The sequence below is a fragment of the Neopsephotus bourkii genome, unplaced genomic scaffold (assembly GCF_033783945.1).
Source record: "Neopsephotus bourkii isolate Nb327-2 ecotype Australia unplaced genomic scaffold, CSIRO-AGI_Nbou_v1 NB_107, whole genome shotgun sequence".
Classification (NCBI taxonomy): domain Eukaryota; kingdom Metazoa; phylum Chordata; class Aves; order Psittaciformes; family Psittacidae; genus Neopsephotus; species Neopsephotus bourkii.
Genome location: NW_026900624.1, coordinates 1,439,966 through 1,466,850, shown reverse-complemented (window position 1 = coordinate 1,466,850; position 26,885 = coordinate 1,439,966). Strand labels below are relative to the sequence as shown.

At 40.1% G+C, this 26,885-nt stretch overlaps 1 protein-coding gene across 1 annotated transcript in view; it reads left to right on the top strand.

Moving 5' to 3' along the window:
• Positions 1-16,713: 16,713 nt before the first annotated feature.
• The window catches only part of NUP205 (nucleoporin 205), a 55,034-nt gene continuing 44,862 nt past the window's right edge, over positions 16,714-26,885 (top strand). The window contains exons 1-5 of the mRNA XM_061357428.1: positions 16,714-16,844; positions 23,385-23,527; positions 24,553-24,724; positions 25,697-25,841; positions 26,198-26,357. Coding sequence (XP_061213412.1) covers positions 16,817-16,844; positions 23,385-23,527; positions 24,553-24,724; positions 25,697-25,841; positions 26,198-26,357 — 648 coding nt within the window. The 5' untranslated portion in view covers positions 16,714-16,816. The remainder of the gene's footprint in view (positions 16,845-23,384; positions 23,528-24,552; positions 24,725-25,696; positions 25,842-26,197; positions 26,358-26,885) is intronic.

The window sequence follows — 26,885 nt, the reverse complement described above, 5'->3', positions numbered from 1 at the left end:
GACAGCCTGGGACAGGGGCCTGTTAAAACTGAACCCATAACTTTCCCTTCCTTTTTCCTGTAATCCCAGTGCCACACAAAGGACCTCATCGTCTCACCTAACAAACACAAAGAGCACTTTTACTCACTGCCTGTACTGCTGTCCAGTGTCTCTCCTTGCAATGGCATCCTCAGCTCTCCGAACAGGCAGCCTTGGTGTTTCATTATCACTTATCTCCAGTGCACAAGCTATTCCTACTTTTGCCAGGAAATTAACCACCTGAGAATTTTACTTATTTCAGCAATGGATAGGAAAGAGAGGTTTTCATCACAGAATGCACTGGCATAATTACTTTGTTTAGTGGCATGATGTTTTTTTTCTTCACTTATGTGTCTTAGATTGAAGTGTAATACTAGTACAGCCAAGTGCAATACGCTCATCCTACTAACAGTAAAGTGCCTTGTCTTGGCATAGTTCATTCTTCTTCCTAAAACAAGTTAACACTACCTTATGCATATTAAATTTTATATTGATATACATATATCCACAACAGGAAAGCTCTGTGAATTAACTTTACCACTTCTGACTGTAGGCAAGACCCAGGTCTGCATAAACATAACTTCTGTTTTCAGCTGTAGTCTTGAGATATGAACACAAACGCAACGTTCTTTTGAAAACAAAACATACAAGGGAATATAAACACCTATAAATGTGAGAAATTCCATGGTTCTCTGCATATGTATTCAACTGTAACATATACTTCATATATATAGCTACATATTAATCAAATTCAGGTGACTATGTATACATATAAAATAATGTATTTCTTCAAAAGTTAATACCTTTCACATTTTCACATCAACCTATGTATGAAGCATTAGGTTTGAGAAGTACCCATTATGTTAGTAACTTATATATGTAATGTAATTGTTGACACACCTAATACCCAGGAATGTTTCCTGTTGAATAAAAGCAAGTAGTCTGACTTGGAAAGAAAGATTAAAATTAATAAATCTAAAAGGTGCAATTCTTAGACAGAGTTGAATCTGTTTATTAAGTGAATTCTGTGATTTCTTTTAATCCAGTACTGAGGAGTCTTTCCCTTAGTAAGAGTCTGTCCATATCCCTTTGCTGAGTCCTGCATGGACACAAATTTCAGCAGTAGAAAAAAATCTACATGGCTGAAGATTGGATGGTGTTACTGAAGGTTACCCATAGCCCTGCTACCACCTTTGCTTTAATCTGGTAGGAATAATTCAGTAGGCCATCATTTGGACATCGTAAGATTCAATATGTCTCTAAATTTAATTATTTTCTTGCCTTTAAATAATTGTAATTGTTTTCATTAGATTAGTCTTACATAGCCACATTTTGATACCTTATTTGCTTCTGGAAATGTGTGCTTTTCATTTGTTTTGAACAGGTCTGATAACTGAGCAGGACTGTTTCTAAGAAATTGTTTCCATATCTACAAGGAAAAGCTTTTAGAATACGCTTTCTTGGGAATAACCAATGTGTGCTAGCTAGAGCAAAAATGTGTATCTGTACTATCTATTCATCATTGTTTCCCTGTGACTTGTTGCATACTCACTGTTGTGCATTGATTACCACCGTGTGCTTGGAAGGTGTGCTTTCTGGCAATTCTCCATGGCCACTGCCTCTTGGAACAAATCACAGAATGGTTTGAGTTGGATGGGACCACAAAGATCATCTAGTTCCAACCCCCCTGCCATGGGCAGTGACACCTTCCACTAGACCAGGTTGCTCCTGTGCCAGTGTCTCACCACCCTTCTTCCAAATATGTAATCTAAATTTACCCTCTTTCAGTTTAAATCCATTTCCCCTTGTGCTGTCACTACATTCTCTTGTAAAATGTCCCTCTCCAGATTTCTTGTTGACCCCCTTTAGGTACTGAAAGGCTGCTTAAAGGCTCCTCGCAGCTTTTTCTTCTCCAGGCTGAACAATCCCAACTCTCTTGGCCTGTCTTCATGAGAGAGGTGCTCCAACCCTGTGACCATCTTTGTGACCTTCCTCTGGACTCACTCTAACAAGTCCACATCCCTCTTGCGTTGAAGATACCAGAACTGCACACAGTACTCCAGGTGGGGTCTTAATGAGAACAGAGTAGAGGGGGAGAATCACCTCCCTCAACCTGCTGGCCATGCTTCTATTGATGCAGCCCAGTATACAGTTTGCTTTCTGGGCTGCAAGCACATACTGCCATTCATGTTGAGCTTTTCATCAGCCAACACCCTCAAGTCCTTCTCCTCAGGGCTGCTTTGAATCCATTCTCCCGTGTTTGGGATTGCCCCAACCCAGGTGCGGGATGTAGGAACCTACTGCGATTCTGCTGTTATCCTGTAGCTATTTTCAGGACTCCACTGGTGTTAAGCTACCACTATCTCAAACGGCTGGCAAGCTTATGAAGGAAACACAACAGAGATCAACAGTGGAGTGTTCTGAGAAGGGATTAGAAAGATACACAATGGTGGTGTAACAATACTGGCAGAAAAAGAGGAGGTGGAGATTGAGTAATTCCTGTGGCTAGTTGGGATGAAGATTAATTATGCTGGGACTTTTAGGATGGTAATTTTTGCAAAGCATCTGTACGGACTGCAGTTTGAATATTCAGCAACAAACAACCAGTACAGCAAGCACTTTGAAAATACTTCAAGATTTGGAAACTTCTTGACCCTGATTTGTGCTGGAAGCAGTGGCTGGACACATGTGCCTATATTTCAGTTCAAAGTCAGGTTTCATAAACAGGAAAAAAAGGTATTTTTTCAAGCTTCTGCAAAGCCTCATTGATTACTATGGGAAGTTCACAGATATTAATGCAGAATGATATATAATAGTTGATGACAGGTTTTTTAGAAATTCAGCCTTATTTACTGCAACAAAAATAAGAATTGCTCCCCAGACTGCAATGGATGTTAATGATGCATCCATTCCTTTTGTCACTCTGGGAAATCCAGACATCTTTTTGCTCCTCTGGCTAATGATGCCTTTTTCTGGGCAAATGTGTTGGAGAAAGGAACTATAAGACTGTTCTGAGTAACTGTAGAATAATAATGAAAGGCTTTGTTAGGAAATTGAACAGCAGGTGGAGGAGCCTTACAAACACTCTGATCAATATTTGCTGCAAGTGGCAGATGTTCATCATGTCTTGTTCAAAATCCATGATGAGGAGGTGTCTATACTGCTCAGAGAAACAGGAGGAGGGATTTGTCCTGCTCTTTCTTAAATGAGAGAATACAGTGCTGAAAAATTCATGTATTATAGCTAAAGATATGAAAGAGCTGCATCTTTGTTAATGTTTTTGTGTTGTTAAGGGAAAACAAAAATTTTAGTGGGATGCCTCTGCCAATTTTTGCATGATAATTTTTACTTATTCAGCATAACTCTGTCACAGCGCACCATATCTGCTAAATGCACCTATCTTTGCAAATGAAGACAGAAAATCACTCCTGTTTTCTGGAAAGGATGCAGTGGGGACCTCCAGGAAGCCACCACTACTTCTAATGTTCTTCAGAGGTCTGGTTCCTTATGCACAATTTATAGCAAATTTTCCTGTACATTGTTTTCCTTGTCCCAAACTCCTCTGAATCTAGACACTCAAGTGAAAGTTAACACAAGTTGTCACAAGCATTCTTCCAGCTCTTTTTTTGCATTCTGGCTCCTGTGCTGAAATCCATTCATAGAATCCTTGGGCTTCTTCTTATCCTCCTTTTTCTTTTTTTCTTTTTTTTTTTTTTTTGTAACATCTTTTATGCATCAAGAAGTTTGCAAGACTCATGTTCCTCATCATAATGGTGCCTCAGTTGTCAGAGACAACTTGCAAGTATTTGTCATTTCTACACTGAATTCAGCACCAACGATAATAGGTTGGGGGTTTTTTCCTCAATTTTGAAATGTCATTCCCATATGTTTTTCTAGTCTGGGCTCCCCTAAGCAGTGGATGTTCCCAGGGAACTCAGTAGTGTGTAACAAAATAAGATGTGTCCTATTCTACATCTCCTCTCCATAGAAATCCTGTGCTGGTACTGGAATGGAAAGGAGGGAAGAAGATCCTGGGCTTATGAAAGGTGAACAGTAACAGGATTCAAATTTGCACTTCTATGTGTGCCTCTATAGTAATGTTAACCTTGAAGTGTGTTTCCACAAGATGAGAAAGAGTCTTACCAAAGAAAGGCAATGGATAAATCAGAACGATATGCAGCATTGCTTAGAAGGGTACTGAAATATATTCAGTTGCAGAAATGAAAGAGGCACCATGCAGATAAGCAACCAAGAAGGCTGCATTGCTTTGCTCTCTGCATAGTAAAATGGAGCACAGTCCTCACCTTAAGATCTCCTATAACACACACAGGTCAGCGTCACGTGCACCAGAAGGGAACAGACTTTAAAGCAATTGGCCTGAATCCAAGAATTTTGTACTGCTAAAAATTTTATTATAAGTGTCGTATAATCTCAGCATTTTGAAATGTTTAATTTTGGTAATACATACCATAAAATGTGAAAGGAGCTAAAGAGTGCTGAACAAACTATGAGCCAAAGTACATTTGCTACTGCTTTTCTTCTGCATCTGCTGTTGCAATAAATATGCCTGCCCTGCAGTGTGTATTCTCTTTTAACGCATGCAGTACTGCCACATTATTTGAGTGGCAGGAAGAGTAGCACTGAGCGCAGATACATAGTCAAGTAGGGTGAGGTGGGGACAAAAGATTTGAGTTCTTGTTTGTGGAGCACCACAATGACCGCACTAGGGAAGGCAGTGCCAAATAGGTGGAAAGAGGCTTATGGTTCATATAGCTTGTGTCCACCACCAGAGTTGGCAACCAGATATTACCTTGTTTAGAGATGCAGAGCTACAGTACATGTATTATACAGGAATATTTCCCCTTGCAGCATTTTCAAGCTGACTGTCTATCTGGATTTCAAACAGCATTTTTGTAACCTTAGTGTTTGCATTTCAAACCAGCTCTACAATTCCCTATTTGAAGTGACATCATTTGACAGCTGTGGTAAATCACCTGGCTAGATTACAACAATGGTGTTCAGCAGTGACTTCCCATGGAGAAATCTTTCACAGCACATCCTATTCTGGACATTTAGAAATGTTGGAGATTCTATTCATGTCCCTTGTCCTCTTGTAGACCAGCCAACGTTATTTTGCTTTATGGTGGCAGTGGTTCATTTCTCAGGAATGTCTCTCTGTTGCATTCAGTTTGGCCAATACTCACAAATCCTAATATTTGAGGCACTGTCATAGAGTTGGGGCTTGACGAGTTACACAGAACCCATGAGACAATATCAAGGGAGGAAAAGAGGCGCTGCTCTAGATGTATGAGTCTGGAAACACACACACTGGAATTACAAAGGAAGCCATCAGCATTCAGTGAGAGTGATAACATATCTAATCTGGATGATCTTGTAACAGAAGAGGGCACTCGGGCCAGACAGCAAATAAACCTTATCACGTTATACAGTGAGGGAAAATCATTGAAAAATTGAGAGAATCCTCTCATGAGCTTGATGTAGCTTACAGCTGTGAGCTGCTAAACCTGAGTTTCATTCATGCAAAAAGAAAGCCCAGCCACTTTAAAACAATCTTTGTGAACACACTCCAGTCAACTTACCTGAAATATCTGAAGTAACAATCCCTGTGTAGACAGGACTTCATTAGGTTACTTGTTATTGTTTTCAGAGTCCTCACCTGCTCTTTAAAGCACAACATACATTATGTGAGAGAATGATTGCTCATTGTTGTTGTGTCCCTTAATTGCCGTCTATGTTAGTGTGTTCAAAGGAATGTATTTTTCCTCTTCTGCCCTTCTCTGCCTGCATCTGACAGCACTCAGCATTTTCCACAGAGCTCAAAATTGCTCGCATTCTTATAAAAACGCCTCAGCCATATGGGATTTGCTGAGACAGAATAAAAAGTGCACGGCTTGAGAAACTGCAATACTTCATCCTGCGTATTGATTCCATGGCTGCCATATAAACAGGAACTATTACAAGAATTTCCACTGACTTTATTGGCATTGGAGCTTGTGTTCTGCATAGGCCAGGTGTGACATGAGCTCACCTGTCAAGAAAGTATGACACTGCATTTAAGTGCTGGGGTGAACTTTGATGCTTGTAAATATATTGCACCAGACAAGCTCCAGCTGCAATCCTGTAGTTTTCCAGGCAGATCTACTTCCTTTTGCCAAAGGAATGTGAGCTACCACAGCTAATTTTATGCTCTATAAATAATGCTGATAGAGAAACAAACTTGAAATTATAGGTTAGATAGGGAGAATAATAGGTTAACTAGGAAAGTCAAAGCATTTGTTAATCAGAAATATGAGTATGTTCCTCAAGGAGCTGTGGGAACCCAACTGTAATGATGACAAATGAGAGATCGCAGAATAATAAGATCAGTCTTGCATACAGGCAGCACCGTAACTGAGACTCTATATGACATAGATGTGCTGTTGTACAGAGAAATTGGGCCCTTATATTCTGATAGAGAACATTTCCTCTTCTTAACAGCCTGCGCTTGAGACGCTTACAGTGTGAAGGTTCTGCTGTGTGCCTTGTGTTGTTCTTTCCCCTTCTGCTCCATCTTCCCTCCAGTGCCCTCCACCATGACAGGGCCGGGCTAAGAACCACCGAGGGCAGAGATCATATCCAGGGGGAAGAGAGACCTGGCTGGTATCCCAACCATATTCTATAGGTTAACCAAGACACCTAAAGGATGGTAGATATTTTAATATTTTAATATATATTTTTTTATTCTTTCATTTGCATTTTAAAATTTTGCTGTGTTTTCCCCTGCAACAGTTTGAAATCATGACACATTACTGCATGAATAGCAGAATTTCCAGCTGGCAGGCCAGGAGTAGAATTAAATCCCTGGGTAGACCTAGTTTATTTTACCCCTAGTAATCTAGCACTTTCTTTTTTTAAGGAGTTATAAATTGCCTCTGATTCTGAAACAGGTTATTTTAAACTCTTCCTCTGATAGCAGCCATATTTTGCTAAACAATGTAAACCATAGGCTGCGTTTAACTTACTTTCACTTGGTTTTCTTCTCCTTATTCTCTTTGTATTGGTATCATACATTGGAAACCAAAATGAATTTTTACATGGAAAGCTTCAGAACAGATGTGCCATCAGCACTTCTGCTGATACTGTATTGTGTCATGCTTGCCTGAAGTGCTTGTAATTTGTTTTATGCAAAATCACTGTATACTGGGCCTTAAAATGTACTGCACAGTTGTTGGATTGACATGGGGAGAAGGAAGGATATGCTGAGTTTTTTTGTGGTTTTATTCCATGCTTAGCAGTTATTTCTCCTAACTAGTAAATAAAACAGTGCAATGTCTAAAAGCCACAACTTTCAAAACGTTTAGGTGTTTATATTTTTAGGTGTTTATATTTACATGAGATCCTATTAAAGAAGCCTGATTTCCAGAACAGGTGAGCATTTGCAACTTCTCCTGAGGTCAATGAAAACTCATCTTCTCTGTAAGACAGCTCCATTCTGCAAGTTTTCCACACAGGATTTCCATGTCGAAAACACTGGGTATAGTCTTATGATACAAAAAAACAAAACAAAACCAAACCAAAAATGAGCTGCCCATGGAAGTTGTGAATGCTTCATCCCTGATGGTGTTCAAGGCCAGGTTGGACAGAGCTTTGGGTGACTTGATTTAGTGTGAGGTGTCTCTGCCCACGGCAGGGGGCTTGGAACTAGATGATCTTAAGGTCCTTTTCAACCATAACTATTCTATGATTCTATGAAAAAAGTGGGGACCCAGCATAGTCTACCAGCTGTATCCAGAATCTTCCACGTTTCATCTCTTGGTTGTATTATGTCAGAATAAATTTGGAAAAGACTTCAGCTATGACTAAGGAGAATAACAGGTAGTAAAGAATCTCCTGAGAGAAGAGAGTAAGGAATGTACCATGGAGTAAGATGCACAGGGTTGATGCCTAACAGTAGGTTCAACCATAAGCATGTGGACAGCTTCATTGTCCTTCAAAGGCAAGTCATTCATTCAGCTGATGTGATGGGCCATCGTTTTCTTCACTCGCAAGCACAGAAGCGGCAGAGTAGGAGCATAAGGATTAGGTGGACAGCAAGCTACTTCCCACTTGGGTAAAAAGCCTTTGCCAAAATCAAGGATGAGAGGGAAGCAAGTTGCTGGTTGCTTGTGTTTTTGCTCCTCCTCTTTGCAGATAGGAATCTAGACACTGGACTTTCTTCCCTCTGAGTAGTACATACCTTTCCTCATTCTTCTGAGCAGTATATACCTTGACTCATTGCAGGCCTACTTCAAAGGCACAGGAATCAGAAGAAACACTTAGACCTTTTCTCACTAGAGTGAAGTCTTATGTTCTCACCTCAGGTGAGACAGGTAAGCAGTAAGTTGCCTCAGCGGGGATCTCAATTAAAAACAAGGGAGTTATTTTTTCATCTTCAAGATCTAGTTAAAATTCAAGCTTACCTCAATTTTGTAATGTAAGTGAAAATACCTCTGTGGATTTTATTTAAAAATAGGTAAATAGGTACAGTATCTATTTATTGAGGTATAACTATTTTAATGAAAAGTAAAAGAGCAGAAACAAAGAGCACAGGTCTCAAATTGTGAAGTAAAACTGCTGAAAGAATAACAATAGTTCTGTTGTACTTCTATGCAAAGCAGAACATGATGGCCTAATTGAGTTTTATTAGGCATTGCTTTCTAATTGGTGATGTGACTGAACAATCAAAACTGTAAAAGGTGCTTGGCTAATATTTTGAGCAGTGTGCTCCCTTAAGAAAACTTAGCTATGATACAGCATTCACCTCTAATTGGTACCTTTCATCTCAGATAACTGAGGAATTAAGAGGGTAAACAGAGCCACCTTAGGTTTTCATGGCTGATCTACAGCTTGTACAGACATTTAAAGCTTAGTAGCATGTCACATCTGCCTTACATGTGGATAGAATAGCCCTGCACGTCATGAAGCAACACTTAATGAAAGAAGTCTCCAAAAGTTTCAGCATATGAATGTTCAAAAAGGTGGTGGCTTTAAGCCCTCTTTTTAGGAAGTGTGTAAGCTTTTCCATCTGTGAAATTCAGGCATTAGTGTTAAATAAAAGTTTTAAAAGTGAGCTCTGGCAGCTTAGTCTGCTGTGGAGCAGACTGACAGCACAATTACCTGTGAGGTGTGCCCCACTGGGAAAAGGCTGAGCTTGGGCAGTTTGTTCATGTCACAGCATGTGACAAAAGGTTGCCAGAAAGTTAATTACTCTTGTCCTACCACAGCAGTGCTTGTGTCAACTGGCTTTAGCAATGGCAGCCAGGCTTCCATTGAAGAACTTATTATGTTGTGGCTGACACCAGCCATGATTTGGATGAGAGAAGGATGTGGGCAGAGGAGCATCATGTGAATGAGAACATATGCTATCTTAGGTGATACTAGCTGTGTGTGTACTTATTGTCCTCCTATTTTTTCCCCTTAATTTTAAATACCATCAATTATTATTATTATCCCCTTAACTTTTGCTAAGTTCGTGTTTGCACAAACTTAGAGGACGCCTTACCAATGCAAAAGGCTGTTAATTCTAGAGGAAGACAAACTCCTCAAAAAGTCCTTTTTCTGGTGTTATGCAGGAAAGTTGGTGTGAGGTAAGACTTCAGTCTTATTTTGAGACTTATCTTATGGAACCATGATTAAAGAGAAGAGGCACAGAGCTTTCAGCAAGAAATCCAGTTTATTGAGAGCCCTGGGGCTATATTACTCACTGATCTATCTAAATAGACAAACAAACTAGGAATTATTAAAAGAATGGCTCTGAACAATAAAAATAAAAATACGTTCTGGTTCTTGAGGAGATCAGAAAAAAAAACCCTAAAAATCTGCCCTTAGACTACAGATTGCCTCAGTTTGGAATACCTGTAAAGAAAAAAAAGGCTACAGCTGGTCAGGTTGACAGAGCTGGTAGAAGTGGTGTCACTTTTACATATGGCTCAGGCTTTCAAGAACGTTCCAATGTAGTTGACACTGTAAGTTACATTTTGTTGTGATTTAGGCAGAAAGTAAATTAGTATTTGAGTCACACATTACATGAGCAAGAGCTCTAGGCAGTTGAGGGCCTTGGGTCATGCTTCTCAAGTATTTTGGTTGATGGTGATGCTTTTGCCCAAAAGACTTAATCATCAAGAGAAACTGGAGAAGAAATATACTCTATTTTGTGGTCAGGTTAGTTTTCTGAATGGTAGCATTATCAATACCCCATTCCCTGACAGGTTCTAGTTCCATATCTTGTGAAAGTTTAATTACTTTTGCAAATGAAGTGGCACTAATGAGACATTGAGAGCACACAATCCCAACTTCCCCTCCCACCTTGATGTGAAGTAGATGTATGTTAGGCTGGGGATGGCAGAACTTAGCAAGCCTCTCACAACCTGGACAAGTGATCTGAACTCCTTCAGTGAAAGGGAGGCATTAATCTTTCCTATAACGCTGTCTGGATCTCACCTCAAAATTGACACTAGAAATTCTGGTATATCACACTCTGAAATATGCGTATCATCTGCCAGTATAAACCAATGTGAAACCAAACCACCCAAAAGGCACAATAAAATCTTCATTAAAAATAAGGCTGCCTAATTTTTAGGGGTTTCTCATAGCTCAGTGTCCTTGTGTAGTTATAGTCTAAATATACCTGCAAGGAAACCTTTCCCTCAGTGTCTCAGAATGAGTCAGTACCTCAAGCTTCTCCTGGGATGGACCTCACTGCAATTACTTGTTTCTGCACAGAGACCGTACATTAAACAAGACTGAGAGTGATGCATAAGAAAAACAAAATTATATTGTTAATAGGTAGGTGCCTAGGAATGCAGCTGAGTGACACATTCTGAGTGTTCTTTACAAGCAAATATTGATTGTAGTTTATAAAGAGATAGCACAAGATGTAAAGCTATCCTGAGATCATAATCACAATTCTATGCTGTCTACTTAAGAGAACTGGTATGAATGTAGGTCCTGACTTTTGAATTTCTGTTCTTCAAATCAGTATTTCTTGTATGCATGTTTTCAAGAGGTTATTAACTTTGAGTGAACTATTCTCCAAAGTATGCTTCATTATAATTCTGCTAAAGTTAATATACAATAATAGTAGTTTTGGCTTGTAGAAGGACCCAAAGGATTACCATTCCACCATGCTGGACGTCTACAGACACACACAATTAACTCTGGGAACTTTTCTTCTCTGTTGGTTAGGTCTCATCATAAAGAGAGTTCAGATTAGCTGACCAGGTGTTTCTGAGCACTGTATTTCAAAGGCAGAGGTTTAGGTTTGTCTGATTTAGGATAAGAACGCTTTTGAGTGATGAGGAAAATTAATTTTGACCATCTGACACCATCTAGAAGAAAGGTATAAGCAGCTCAGAAACCTGTATATAAGATAAAGGTTTTATACTACTCTATTCTTAAGCACTTAAGCAACTTTATGAGCACAAGCAATAAACTCCAGCCTTGATCACTCAAGCACATAATATAGTTCAGTGCTCCAGTGCCTAAGGTGTCACCTTGGCAGGAGTTACTGAACATGTGCTCTTAACAATTGCACCATTAGCTGTGAACAGCTAATATTGCTTCTCATTATCCTTCTGTAGCACAGTCATAATCAAATAAGGCAGGAGGAGACTTTAATAGACATGTGACTTCGAGTGAAATATTTTGACATCAGAGCCATTTAATACAGTTGCCCATTCCAGAAACTGGATTTGTTCAGTCCATAGTCTTCAGATTCTTGCTCTTGAAGATAATTCTCCCCAACCCTCAGGAAACTTCAACAAAACAAAAACAGACTGGAGCAGAAAATAAATCCTTTCTTATGCTACCTATTCAAACAGGGCTTTCCTTCAAGTAAGATACCTCAGAGCATAAGGCTAGGGAAATTCTGCACACGTCTCTGGTGTACAGGAGCTTCTTATCTTGAACACAGAGAACTCCAAAGAAGTGGGCAGTGCTGGGAAGATAATTAACAGAATGGTAGTATAATTTGTGAAACAATTTACATTGCAGTAGAGATGGCATTGTGACATGCCCTTTTTCCCTGCATGTCACTGGTTCCCACATCAAATTTACTCAATTTGTAAAAATAATGATTTATTCCAATTTGGCTCTGATTGACAGTCAAGATACTTCCTCTCCTATTTCCTGTATTATACCCACTTATAGAAAGCCTGTGCTTTACATGATTAGCACACAGATTTTTACTGTATGCAACTTTATACACCTTCAGTGTTGCCCAAATGACCTCATTATATTTCTGTAGCTTTACACTTATTCAAACACACCCATTCTCTGATGGGAACCCACAAGGATGCAGTAAGTGTATAATTCAGCCTTCAGAATATATATGACATGCTTGAGAAATAGCTCAGCATGAATTTCAGGACAAAGCCTGAATCTGTGGGACTGGCAAATAGCAAAAACATCAACCATCCATAAATCTGATATACATATCACTGAACAGAATGAGTATCAATAAGGCAGTTTATGTGCTAACACTTCTGCTTATTGTATCAAGTATCTCCACTTCGCTCCTGTTTTGTCTTCCCATCTTTTCCCCTGTTGTACGTTTCTCCCCCCCTTGTTGTCAATTACTAGTAGCTACATCAGTACAATAATCAGATTATCTCCCCTACTAGTCATGGCTTCATCCCCTTCAGAAGTGGAATGGAGAAATTATTACCAAAAAAAAGAAAGCTGTTTTTTATTCTAGGATAGAGAAAAAAGAATGACAAGACAGATAGCAAAAAGGGTCACAAAGCAGGAATTAGAAAAAAATTAATTCACAACACATCACATGGCCAAGAACACTATTTTCATTTTACTTCTGAAGCCTGAACAGGAATCCTAAAGACTCAGTTGTTAAGCAGGAAAAGTACTGATAATGCTTTATCAAGACATTCGTTTCTGGTGAGATGGTTAGTCAATAATTGTCCTCACCTATACAGGAAAGGCAACACTCGCCCATGTTCAGGTCCTCTCCTCCTGCCCCCAGACCCTGAGGAGGGTATTCATATAACTTTGAGAACGTTTAGCTCTTTGTTGCCTTGGACTAGATTAACCACTTACCTCATGCATTTTCTCTGCTGAGCTTAGATACCATGGTGACAGTAGAAATATCTAGGATGGAAGACAAATGACAAAGTTATTTTGTTGAGAATTGCTGCAGGGAAAGATCTTAGACTTTCTTCTAAGATTTGATGCCAAGCTAACTATCTCAATGTATAAAACACATTTTTTTTCAACAAAGACAGGATCATAACTAGCTAAGAAGTTTTCAGGAAAATTAGCCAGTATAGTAAGAGAATTCAGGAATATTTATTCTGCCAATTTAATATAACCCAAAAAACACATTCTTTTTCTCTGTTCAGATGGGGCAAGGCTAAAGATCCAGTCAATCAGCATTCCAGGCCTACTGTGAAATGTTATACGCGTTTTTACAGTCCAGTAAGTTGAAATGTACAAACCTAGTGTCAGTCAAAATAAGAGCTCAAGGAAATTTTATGGTTTAACAAGTAACCAAAAATGCTTTAGACTTTTTGGAAAAGAGGCATATTTCATAATGTTAATACTGGTCTATTTATGTAAATGCAGTTCTAGAAGGCATCTTTTTCAGCTGCGATGCAGAAAAGCCTTTTAATTTTCATTTTACTCCATTATGCAGGATGTGATCACAATGACACTCAAGATTAAAGGTAGGAAATTAAGCATGGCCTCTCGGCCATTTAAATAATAACTTCTTTTTTGCTAATAATTATTCTTCTGATCATAATAAAATGTAAAGAAAAATTAATTATATCATCATTATCTTTGTATCTTGATGTGTGATCTGGCTATGAACCACAGTGACTGAATTTACTATTATGTAGATGTAACATTGTACATCACAAACCACCTACAAGTTGCAATTAAAGAGCGGGTTCCCATTGTGCAGCTCATTTTAATTACTACTGGTAGTTATTTCCGCCTGTATAAAATAACATCTCTTAAATGAAGGTCTCTCAATGCACAAGCAGAATTTGCTACCCCATAGGCAACCTGGGACCTCCTTTCCCTGGAATCCAGAGGAACTAAAATCCATACCAGGTATTTACTGTCAGCCTGCCTTTGATACTTCTGAGATTTCTGTCTAGTAATTAAGGATGAAAGAAGCTAGTGTCCCTCACTTGAACCCAGCTGTACTGGAGAACTCGCTGAGAGCTGTTAGGAGGAGGAATGAGGTATTCTTTCCCTGTAGTGACTTGGCAAAAATAGTCTACCAAATCAAACAGCAATCCCAGGTAAACAGTAAGATCCTAAATTAAAGGACTACTCATCAAAGCACGGATGTATGCAGTTATGCCAATATAAATATGTGCAGAATGTATGGCATGGTGTATCTAGACACTTCTCTTACTTAATCCATACTAGAAGCTGTACTGTCACAACTATTTTGCATTAAAATATTACACTGCCAACAAAGAAACAGTATAATAAATGCTGTGCAGCTGGAGCTAAATGTGGTATTTTTCTTCTGAAGTCCACCTGCCCAATGACTTACCCCATGCCATCCACTCTTTTCAAGGTGGTGTTTTTCCTTCATGTTGCCATGTGAAGGAAAAACACCATGGGCCAATTGGCAAGGAGACGAATTAATTATCTGGAAATTTAAAATATTAAAACTGCAGTGGTTTGAAAGGATTTTTTCCTCCAACAGAGATTGAAAAAAAAAAAAGTGTTCAATCTGGCTGCATCGGAATGCCAAAAGAAATATGACAGCTTATAGTGCCTGGGAAAGGCTTTTTTTTTTTTTTAAAAAAAAAAGCTAACCCAACTGATTAGTTTATTTCTCTCTCTTAAAAAAAAAAAAAAAAAAGTAAAAAAAGGTCTTATTTCTTAAGGAAACAAGGCTTAGGAAATCACACGCTGTCTGCCAAAATTTTTCAGTAACTTTAGAATTCCTGAACCAATTCCTGAACCAATTCCAACCTAATCTGATCAAGGGCTAAAGGGCTAAAAAATGTAAGTCCTCACAAACTTTGTGAAATTCAGGGCATATATAAAGGAAAAAGATCAAAAATATGATCCCTGTGGTTGGAAAGGCTGAAGCAAAATCTTGAGCTATCCAGTATGTTTGCTCTGGCCACGTGACCAGCACATGTGTCTCCAAATTTATCATGATACCTGCGTTTCATGGTCTTGGGGTGGCACGTGGGCAGTCTGGAAGCAGAGCTCTGGCTTCACAGTAATGGATACCCAGGAGAAGGTATAGGAATGCTATATACAGGTGCTGAGGCTGCTTCAGTTCAGCTGCTTGTGGAATAACTACATTTATTTTCTGTTTTCGCCTCTTGCCTGGCACTCTTCCTTTCCTAGAATAAAACAAATAATTCCCAGTCTATCATTCTTACTGCAATAGAATCATAGAACAGGTCTATTCTGGTTCATGGCTAAAACCAGGAAAAAAGAAATCTCAAAGAAACAGGGTCCCTTTGACTAAACAAATTCAGCTAATGGATAAATCTATGGAACTCTGGCAGGAGCTGTTCTTGTCAGGACAAACTCTTCTCTCCCTCCCTTTTTAATTTCTTTTTCTCTCTCCTCTTTCTCTTCTGGCTAATCCTGGTGAAACTGTTTCTCTGGTTTGCCTTTTTTTTTTTTTTTCTTATAGCTGCTTTGCTAATTCACTCTAAGCCCAGGACTACTGCTCACTTTATATTGTCCCCTCTGCCACCCCACTATAGGGAAAAACTAGAGAAGCAAAGACAGTTATTTTGACAGTCTCCCATGGGTCTAGTTCATTGGACATGGTTTTGCAACCATGAAATATTGTTTTAATAAAGTTCAAGAGGGGAAACCATGGGCAGTAAAAATGAGTGTATACTTTTAGTGGAATCTTTTAATACAGGAGGGAATTCCTGAGGAGACCTGATTACTACAGGGACACGGGGTGGTAAATTGGCTTCAGATATGGGGTACTTCTCAGATACAAGTATTTGTTCCTTAGCTCCATATACGTGCACGTACGAACATCCCTTCTGCTTGCTTGTCTTCATTCTGGGCACTTATTTTTTAATTGAAAAATTTAAAATCGCTGATTTCGGTTTTTTGAAGACTTCTGTCTCAACCATACAAACTGAAGATTTTTAATAAACCTATCTCCCGGTGCAGCATCTGCCTTCAGGCATTTTGCCTTATTCAGTGAATACGGCTTTTAGGACAGGGTTTGAAAGCAGACCCCCTTCAGCGTGATCTGGAAAAAGGAGGAGGAAAAGGAAAAGAGAAACCGAACGGCACAGGACTGATATGCTATTTACAAAAGCAGTGAGCAGGGTAATGCAGAATACCGCTGCTCTCCCTTTTCTGCTGCCGCCTCGAGAAGGTCTGAGCGCGAACACGAAGCCGACTGACACGAAGAACTATCACTCTGTGACTGGCACCAGCAACCGCCGAGCAATCCCGGCTCCGCACCCCTTTGCGACTACAAGCCCCGTCAGCCCGCGCTGCACGGCTCACCGCCCTGCCCCTGCCCCTGCCCCTGCCCCTGCCTCTGCCTCTGCCTCTGCCTCTGCCTCTGCCCCTGTGGGAGCGCAGGCTTGGAACTGGCCGCTGCTCTAACTTTCGCCAGTCCGGCTGCCCCAGGGCTGGACAGGATAAGCCGTAGGACCCTGTCCCCGTCGTCCGCGGCGGGAGGAGCCCGTGGGACGCTTTCCGCTCCTCGGGAGGCGCCGCTGCGGACAGCCCGGGCTGTGTCGGGCCTTCATCAGGCGGCGGCGCCGCGTCCCTCCTTCTTGCTAAGATGGCGGCGCTGTTGGCGGTAAATTCGGGTAAGAGAAACGTAAGCGCGGGGCCGTGATTTTTCCCCGTCCTTTGAGGCGGAGCCGTTCTCTGTCTTCCCTGCCAGCCGATCGGGAGGTGACGGCCCCGCGCCCCTTCTCAAAGCCCGTGGGGCTGAGGGCGGCGGCGGCGGCACGGGGAAGGCCGGCGTGAGGCGGTGGTGCGGCCCGAGCGGGCGCCTAAGCAGTAAGCTGTTGGGACCGCGGTGGTGCTGGCAGGCGGCGAGGAGAGTGGCTTCCGTGCGGCGGTACCCGGGGCGCTCAGGCCGCGCAAGGCGGCCTAGTGATGGAGGTCCGCGGTCGGAGATGCGCCATGCCTGGCTGGTCCCTGCCAGGAGCCAGTTAAGGTGGTGACATGGTGGAACAAAGGCCACTGTGGTAGCTCCTTGTCTGTGTGATTAAGCATCATTTCTCTATTGACCTTATCTCTTAATCATAGAATCATAGAATAGTCAGGGTTGGAAAGGACCTTAAGATCATCAAGTTCCGACCCCCCTGCCATGGGCAGGGACACCTCGCTCTAAACCATATTACCCAAAGCCTCGTCCAACCAGGCCTTGAACACTTCCAGGGATGAAGCATTCACAACCTCCCTGGACAACCTATTCCAGTGCCTCACCACCCTAACAGGAAAGAATTTCCTCCTTATATCCAATCTAAACTTCCCCTGTTTAAGTTTTAACCCATTGCCCCTTGTCCTACTGCTACAGTCCCTAATGAAGAGCTCATCCCCAGCATCCCTATAGGCCCCCTTCAGATACTTGAAGGTTGCTACGAGGTCTCCACACAGCCTTCTCTTCTCCAGGCTGAACAGCCCCAACTTTCTCAGCCTGTCTTCATATGGGAGGTGCTTCAGTCCCCTGATCATTCTTGTGGCCCTCCTCTGGACTTGTTCCAACGGTTCCATGTCCTTTTTATGTTGAGGACACCAGAACTGCACACAATACTCCAAGTGAGGTCTCACAAGAGCAGAATAAAGGGGCAGGATCACCTCCTTCGACCTGCTGGTCACGCTCCTTTTGATGCAGCCCAGGATACGGTTGGCTTTCTGGGCTGCAAGCGCACACTGAAGCCGGCTCATGTTCATTTTCTCATCAACCAACACCCCCAAGTCCTTCTCCGCAGGGCTGCTCTGAATCTCTTCTCTGCCCAGCCTGTAGCTGTGCCTGGGATTGCTCCGACCCAGGTGTAGGACCTTGCACTTGGCATGGTTAAACTTCATGAGGTTGGCATCAGCCCACCTCACAAGCGTGTCAAGGTCCCTCTGGATGGCATTCCTTCCCTCCAGCGTATCAACCGAACCACACAGCTTGGTGTCATCGGCAAACTTGCTGAGGGCGCACTCAATCCCACTGTCCGTGTCAGCAACGAAGATGTTTAACAAGACCGGTCCCAACACCGATCCCTGAGGGACACCACTTGTTACTGGTCTCCAGCTGGACATTGAGCCATTGACCACAACTCTTTGTGTGCGGCCATCCAGCCAGTTCTTTATCCACCGAGTGGTCCATCCATCAAATTGATGTCTCTCCAATTTAGAGACAAGAATGTCGTGTGGGACAGTGTCGAACGCTTTACACAAGTCCAGGTAGATGACATCAACTGCTCTACCCCTGTCCATCAGTTCTGTAGCCCCATCATAGAAGGCCACCAAATTGGTCAGGCAGGATTTCCCCTTGGTGAAGCCATGCTGGCTGTCACCAAGCACCTTGTTGTTTTTCATGTGCCTTAGCATGCCTTCCAGGAGAATCTGCTCCAAGATTTTGCCAGGCACAGAGGTGAGACTGACTGGTCTGTAATTCCCTGGGTCATCCATTTTCCCCTTCTTGAAAATGGGGGTTATATTTCCCTTTTTCCAGTCGTCGGGAACTTCACCTGACTGCCATGATTTTTCAAATATGATGGCCAGCGGCTTAGCAACTTCATTTGCCAGCTCCTTCAGGACCCGCGGATGGATTTCATCAGGACCCATGGACTTGTGCACGTTCAGATTTTTAAGATGGTCTCGAACCAATTCCTCTCCTACAGTGGGCCCAAGGTCTTCATTCTCACAGTCCCTGCATCTGCCTTCCAAGACTTGGGTGGTGCGGTCAGAGCCTTTGCTAGAGAAGACCGAGGCAAAGAAGTCATTCAGAACCTCAGCCTTCTCCAAATCCTGTGTAGCTAGTTCACCCGAGAGCTTCCTGAGGGGGCCTACATTCTCCCTAATCTGTTTTTTATTTGCTATGTACCTGTAGAATCCCTTCCTGTTATCCTTAATATCCCTAGCCAAGTTTAATTCTAACTGGGCCTTAGCTTTCCTAACCTGGTCCCTAGCTTCCCGGACAATATCCCTGTACTCTTCCCAGGCTGCCTGTCCTTGCTTCCACTTAATGCTGTATGCAATAAAAAGTAAAACAGAAAGTTCACCCTGCATGTTGCTCAGTGCTACCACAGGGCGTCTGGAAGTGTAGAGCTTGTTTCTTTTGGATTGAGTGTTGCTGGGGATTAGCATCAGAATCAGCTATGGTCCTTTCAGAGCCCATCATGAGGAGCAGTTTGTATTACTAAGGCAGCATTTACCCAGCATAACTAGGAAAATAGATCTAATGTAAAAGGAAATTACTAGATAATCAGAGGATACCCTAGGAGGTCATCTGGCCCAACCGTCTGCCTTTTCCACCCCCTTAAAGCAAGGCCAGCTCAAACAGGTGGCTCAGGTCCTTATCTAAGCTAGTTTTGAATACTCACAGTGATGAAGATCCTCTCAGAGGCCTCTCTGGACCTCTGTTTCAATGTGTGACCAGCCTTATAGTAGTTTTTTTTTTTTCCTGATAGCTGATTGGAAGCTTTGGTATTGCAGTTTATGTCAGTTGCTGCCCATCTTCTGGGGGGATACCTCTTGTCTCTTCCCTGTGTACACTGCCATTCAGTAATTGAAGATAATAAGGCTCCCATTTCTCTTTAGCCTTGTTTTCTTAAGACTGAAAAAGGTTAGTTTTTTTCAGCCTCTTCTCATTAATCCTGTTCTTTGGCTCCCTATTTCAGTGTCTTGCTCTGGGGAGCCCAAAACTGAAGACAGTACTGGACTGAAGGACTCTCAGAGATGTATAAACAATCACTTGTTTATATGGGCCAGGGGGAGTGAGCAAGCGGCTGCATGGTTCTGAGTTACTGGCTGAGCTTAAACCATGACATGTGGTGTACATCATACTGAGTAGTTAATAAAATGAAAAGCTCCATTCCTGTGTTAAGCAAGGAGTAAATTTTGCAGATAGTATATTTTGATCTCAGTAAATCAGTTACTTCCCTATCCCCTCATGGAATAGCAGTGGTGAAGCAAAGGCTCTTCATTTGAAATGTGACTTTGTTAAAGTGAAGATTGAAGTAGTTCAAGTGAGAATACACTTTATTTTGTAAATTACATGGCAAGAGATTCTGTAGCCTTATAATTAAAAAATAATGGAAGAAGGAGTTTTATACATGAAAGATGAGATAAAATTTAAAGCAGATGTGGCACTAGAACTAAGGAAGATTTTGCCTTAGGTTATAGTTTATTATTTGTGGGGACAGACATAGTGTGGTTAAGTCTATAACTTGGCAAAAACTTCAGTCGTGTCAGCTTCTGTTGTTGCCAAAAAAGGCAACCCAACCTGTCCTTCCTTGCTGTCCCTGATGGGAATGTCTTAATGCCTTACAATATTTGGGCTGGTTGTAGGGACGAGAGCAAACAAATTGGGTTGTAGGGACAAGAGCAAACAAACAGGCCACAGAAATAGTTGAACAGCTTTTGGCAGGCACTGTGGATTGCTGGTTGTGTTTATGGGACTCGGTAATTTAATGAGAGTGAAAAGACAGTTTAGAGTGGAAGTAAATCTGTGAACTCTGAAGTTATGTGAGACAGCCAGTTACAGTCTGGAGTGTGAAATTATTCATCCCGTAGTAGCTATTTTTAGTGAATTTGTCTAGGCAGTGGTAATATTGTATGATTAAAACACTCTGGTGCTTAAAAAAAAGCGACAGGGTTTGTCCTTTTTTACAGGTTGTCCACTCGGATGCAGCTCTATTGGCGCTGCTAATTGCACTGTAAATGAGGATAGTTTTTGTTAGCGTTGAGCTTGGTGAGAGGGTTTGTTTTGGTTTTATTCTTTATTTTGCGTGGTTTCTTCCTTTGCAACAGAATAAAACTGAAAAAGTTTTACGTAGTTTACCTCTTCCAAGACACCTTACGTAGTGGTAAAATTGACTGAAATCAGTGCTTTTACTCTGAGACATGCTCTTGTCTCCATGCTCACTCACTACATTTCAATTTGACTTATGCTGCCTCATTATTCATGGCATTCGTGTAGCATATTGCATTACTTCGAGGTGGTGTTTGGTTGCATGAAAAAGAGGGGCATCTTCATGTCAGAGTAGCTACCTCTTGCTTGCTATCTTAGTGAGCAGCCTGGTCAAGATGAGGTGTGGATACGTTTGAGTTGAATGCATCTAGTCAGGTTTACCTTAAGGGTTAGGTCTGGTCAAAACAAGTATGAGAATTAAAATGTTGGTTCTGTACTTGATTTTATAGCACAATGTTAACTTGTACATTAAAAATAAGGAGGCTGGGGGAGGAGGAATTTTCACCAGTTTTAGGTGAAATGTTAGTATTTTTTTTGTATATAGGCTACTCTACAAGGCATAGTTCTATCACTTCTTCAGAAACAAAGCTGGTTTCAGAGGACTCTGCCATTCACTACCCACTCGTTCTTTCTCTCCATGTTTCAGGTATTGCTCTTTCACTAGTTTTTATGATTAGCAGGGACACTTTATAATCTGTGTTAATGAAATACTCTGATTTTTAAAAACAAGATTGGAAGAACTCTGGAAGATTGTTCTTCCTTCCCCGCCCTGCCCTTTGATTTGGATCATTTGACTAACATGACTTTCAGTGCTATCCATCAATAGTCAATGGAGCAGGCATGTATACGGTTTGGGAAGAAGCAGCTCTGAAGGAGAGCAGCAGCCTCTTAAAGTAGCTGTTCTGCTAGCAAAGTTGTAGCACACAAAAACCACTGCTATCTTACAGTATCTCTGAGTCAGGGACTGTTTCAGTAAACACTCAGAAACACAGAAAGTGACCTGCAATCAGACAGTGGTTGTTCTGTTGTAGCTTGCAGTGACTTTTGTGTAGAATCTGAAACTTTCTCAAATGCAAATGAAATCTAGCAAGGGAAACATTTTGGTACTTCTGTTTAATGACAGTCTTTAGTTTTGATATATATATATATTTTAATAGAATGTTAATACTAGGTGGTAGGAATAATTTTCCAACTGTAAGATTTTCAGTTTAGACAGTGATTCTGGCTGAAGTCTGAAGACTAGTTGGGTGTACTGTTTTCATGAGACCTGATCATAAGGAAATTTATAGTGCAGTCTTCATACTACAGACTTTGGGTTCTGAATTATACATGTTCCGGTTGTTGTACTAAGTTCAGTTTTGCTGACAGTCCTGAGGTAACGGTTGGACTTGATGATCTTAAAGGTCTTTTGCAACTGAATTGATTCTATGATTCTATATGCAAAGGAAACTCTTTCAGTGTTGAGGAAGAGGAGACTGTATTCCTAGAATAGAGCCAGACTTTTCTTAATTAATATATTTGTGCTTTCTAGCTTCCAGAAATAATCTAGTCTCTTCTAAGCATAGTCAGGTAATGGTTTATATTCTAGTTCAGGAAATTCATATCTTTATCTTGTTACAGAATGTTAGCAGCAGATGTATTGTATGAATCAAAACTACGTGGATTTTTTTTTTTTTTAATCAAAGATGAATAGATGTGAAAGAAAGTGTCCTTAGGTTCATGATTTTTTACTTATGTAATAGTGCCTTTAATCTTAGGGTTTTGGTTTCTAATGTATTTTATTCTGCAGACTGATGCAGTGATGTGACAAATTCTGATAGCGCTGCAGTTCATTTTCAGTCCCTCATATATTACGTATTTCTCTGTTTTGGATTCTTCTGTCAGAAATAGAAAGCAGAAAGCCAGTCTTGCTGAGTTACATTCAAATTCAAGGTCTGCCTTGCAGGTCTTAGTTATCCTTTAATCTTATCCAAGTGATGGAATATCATAGGCATATAAGGTTGAAAGATTACAGAGCTTGTATCAAATATCTTTATAAGATGACTTTCAGCCCCAGAGTGTAGCTCATACATCATCTTTTCTGCATCAGTAGCCCCCTAAATGCAATTAGGTATTATACTGGACCACTGTTGTAATTTTTTGTGTTGTAAATTTTTGTGTGATGGACATAACAGTCTATACTGTCAAGCTGAAACTAACAGTAAGTTTAAAAAGTCTACTTACTGGAAATAGTGTGTAATTATTTTTTTTTTCTTTTCTCTCTTTCCTTCTCTCTTTCTTTCTTTCTCTCTTTCTCTCTCTTTCTCCTTTTCTCTTTCTCTCTTTCTCTCTCTCTCTCTTTCTCTCTCTCTCTCTTTCTCTCTTTCTTTCTCTCTTTCTTTCTCTCTTTCTTTCTTTCTCCATTCAACATACAATATTTTATTTCTTTTAGCTGCCAGCTTGTGGGGCCCATATAAGGACATATGGCAGACTGTAATGAATGCCATTTGGAAAAGGCAACCTGAAGCTATTCATCGCCTCGACCAGATTTTAAAGAAACACAAATCGGACTTCATTTCTCTCTTCAGAAATCCGGTACTGCGTTAGTGCTCTTTTGTGGAATGAGTTGGAGAGCTGACAATTTACTCTGTATTATACGGTCGTATGATACACTGTTTCGGCCCTAACTATCCTTTTCATTATATGTTACTACTGTACCTAAGACAAATGTGTTACAACAGTCTTGTTCTGATGTAAGAATACAAGTAACTTGAATAATGCATTTTATTTTTTGTCTTGTACGAGATGATTTATAACTTTTTTTTTTCCCCTCACATTATTTGAATGCCATTTTAAAAGGAATAGTAGAAGTATCTGATAATCCATCAGTCAAGTATTAGCTTTTTTTACTACTCCTATATGTCTGAAATAAAGCACAAAACTATTTTGTCTGGTTTTGGTCCGTGCTCATGCTTCAGTCAGGTTAATGAGCACAAAGAAGAGAGGAACACATGAATTTACAAGATACAGATTGTGTCTTATTAGATATGTGAGATGATGTGGAAAACCTTGCTGTTTCTTGGGTGATGGATCACAAGGTAGCAACTAGCAGTATGTCTTCTTTCAGTGGTGTTACTTCCGCGATAGTATATGGCTTTTTATATGGATAAGACAGAAAATTTAACAGTCAGCTATAGAGTTTTGTTAGTTATTTTACTGTCTGAGTTTAATGGGAAAAAGAATGATGTAGAAAACAGTGGTTTGGAGTAATGCAACAGTTCTGATCAACAACCCAGGTGTCTTTTTCTTGAGCTGATGCAAATTCCTCTTGAGAACTATATCAAAATTTACTTTGTCTCCTTTATTCTGAGTAAACTAAATATCAAAACCAATTGTATAAGATTATTTTTGGTACGTCCCAACAAAGAGACCATTGCTGTGTGACTGTAAAGCATTTTTAGGGTGCCTTTACTATTTCTGTGTTTAAAAGCACTGCATTTGTTTTTATGTTGACAACCTAACCTGTCAGAACTATTATTTGTGAGGACTGATGTGTAAAGCTTTATTCAGTATTTAATCTTGCTGTTTTGAATAATTTACGATGCTTGTTTCTCTTGCAGCCAAAGAATGTCCAGCAGCATGAGAAAGTTCAGAAAGCAAGTACAGAAGGGGTTGCTATCCAGGGACAGCAGGGAACTAAACTTTTACCAGAGCAGCTAATCAGAGAGGCCTTTATCCTCAGTGACCTCTTCGATATTGGAGAGTTGGCAGCTGTTGAGCTCCTTCTAGCTGGTGAGAAGGGAAAATATTTAAGAGCTGGAGAAATACTACCTAAATAGGGCCTTCTTATTTAAGTGTATACCTAACATGAATATGTGGTTCAGTCAGGGCCTTAAAGCATAGAATGTTCTTAAAAAAAAAAAAAATCTGCTGTCACTGTAATGTAGTACAATAACAGTGTTCTGAACCAATGTTTGTATTTCATGCAGCCATTGCAAAAGGGAGGATAACTTGAGGGGGTTTTATGATTTACTTTCTCTATTACTGAATTTGAAAATAGTTTAAAAATAATTGATTGAGAGTTTTTCCATAAAGCAATGTAATAGATCTTGGTTCTTCAAATTATGTAGCAGTTATGCACTGATACTTGACTCTGTTTGGATCATAATCTAGTAACTGATTAGGTTATGAAATACATTCTAGAAAGTGACAGGCTTTGCATGTAGAAAATTTATTTCAGAGTTATTAAAATATAATTGTTAGTTATCACTACTAGCTGCTGTTCATCATTAACTTTTTAATAATTCATTGAAGAAGTAGCTTGCAAATTTGTCACCTTTGGAAAGCCATCTTCAAATCAACCTCATTTGCTATTTTGAATTTGAGTTTTCGATATAAATTCAGAAAGAAAATTTTATTTTGAATAAAGAAAAGATACTTTGCTGGTAATCAGCTTGAATTGATTTTTAAGATGGGTAGATAGGAGCTACAAATACCATTTGGACTAGGGTATTTATGGACTTTCACTTCTATTTCTTCTGAATTTTTGGATGTTTTAAAAATTGAATTTCAGTTTAAATAGTAGCATTCAAAATATCTGTGTTATCTTTTAAGTGCCTGAAACAAAACAAAGTGATAGTGAATAATCATGGTTGCTTTGAATTCTACACTTATATTTCAATTGGAAATGCAGAGACATAAGGCTGTTATCAAAGGGTGTAAGGTAGACTTTCTGTGACTATTCTATGCATTTTCATTCAACAGGGGAACACCAGCAGCCTAATTTTCCTGGCCTTACAAGAGGTCTAGTGGCTGTTCTGTTGTACTGGGATGGAAAAAGATGCATTGCCAATTCACTAAGAACCCTCATCCAGTCACGCCAAGGCAAGACATGGACGTTTGACCTCAGGTCTGTATTAGGGTGATGAACTCATCAAAATTCTTTGCTTTGAGTTGTTTTAGGACTAATTAGACTCATTAGTGCATGTTATGTGCAGTACTTTTTCCTTTGATAGCAATCTTAATTAGTTGATACAGGTTGTATTTTCATACTCCATGTTCTTGAACCTACAGTTGTCTAAAGACTTTGTATCCATTCAGCATAACGGTTTGAGATTAGCCATGCACGTTTAATTATTTTATGTGTATAATATAGTTGTAGGCTTTCCATCAACAAGTACATTTAATGGGATTCATTATTTTAGACTTCTTCTGTGACTGGGAATAGTATGATTAATTGTTAAATTTATATTCTTTCCAATATAGTCAAGAGTTAATATCCATGACAACACGCTTTACAGATGACCTAATGGAGCAGGGTTTGACTCAGAAGATCCTCACTCTTGTGTCACACATTGATTTGAACAATGAATTTGATAAACTCCAGAGAGAGCGAGGGTTGGGCAGTGAGAAACATCGCAAAGAGGTAAATATTCACTGGCTGTGAATATTCTTCTGAATTACTTCTGATTACTACAGATAGAATGCAGTTAAACTGCAAGGGGACAAGAAATGAGTTTTCTTTTTACTTTCTAGTTTCTGTTCTCTACCTTTGCAAGCTCTGTTACTGTCTGAGAGGTCACAGCTTGTGATATACCAGAGTGGGATCAAAGTTACTTCCTGCATTTCAAGTTGGTGTTGTTCCCTGATGCTAGGGTATACTTTATTTTTAGTGAAGAAGTGTAATCAAGGACAGTAAGAAAGTAAGCCTAGCATTTGCATTATGGGTAGATTTCTTTTTAATATTATTCTAAAGACTGTGTATTAAATCATCTGCTCTCAGCACCATGGAACAAAAATAGTTCACAAATTAGTAAGAGAGATTGGAAGCAAATCAAGTCGGGAAAATAATGCTCTTTTTAATAATTCAGTTGTTTATATGAGCAGAAGCATTTCTAATACTGAAGTGAGAATTGCTTGAAAAGTAGTTCTTGTTTTTTGTAGTCCTTGAACA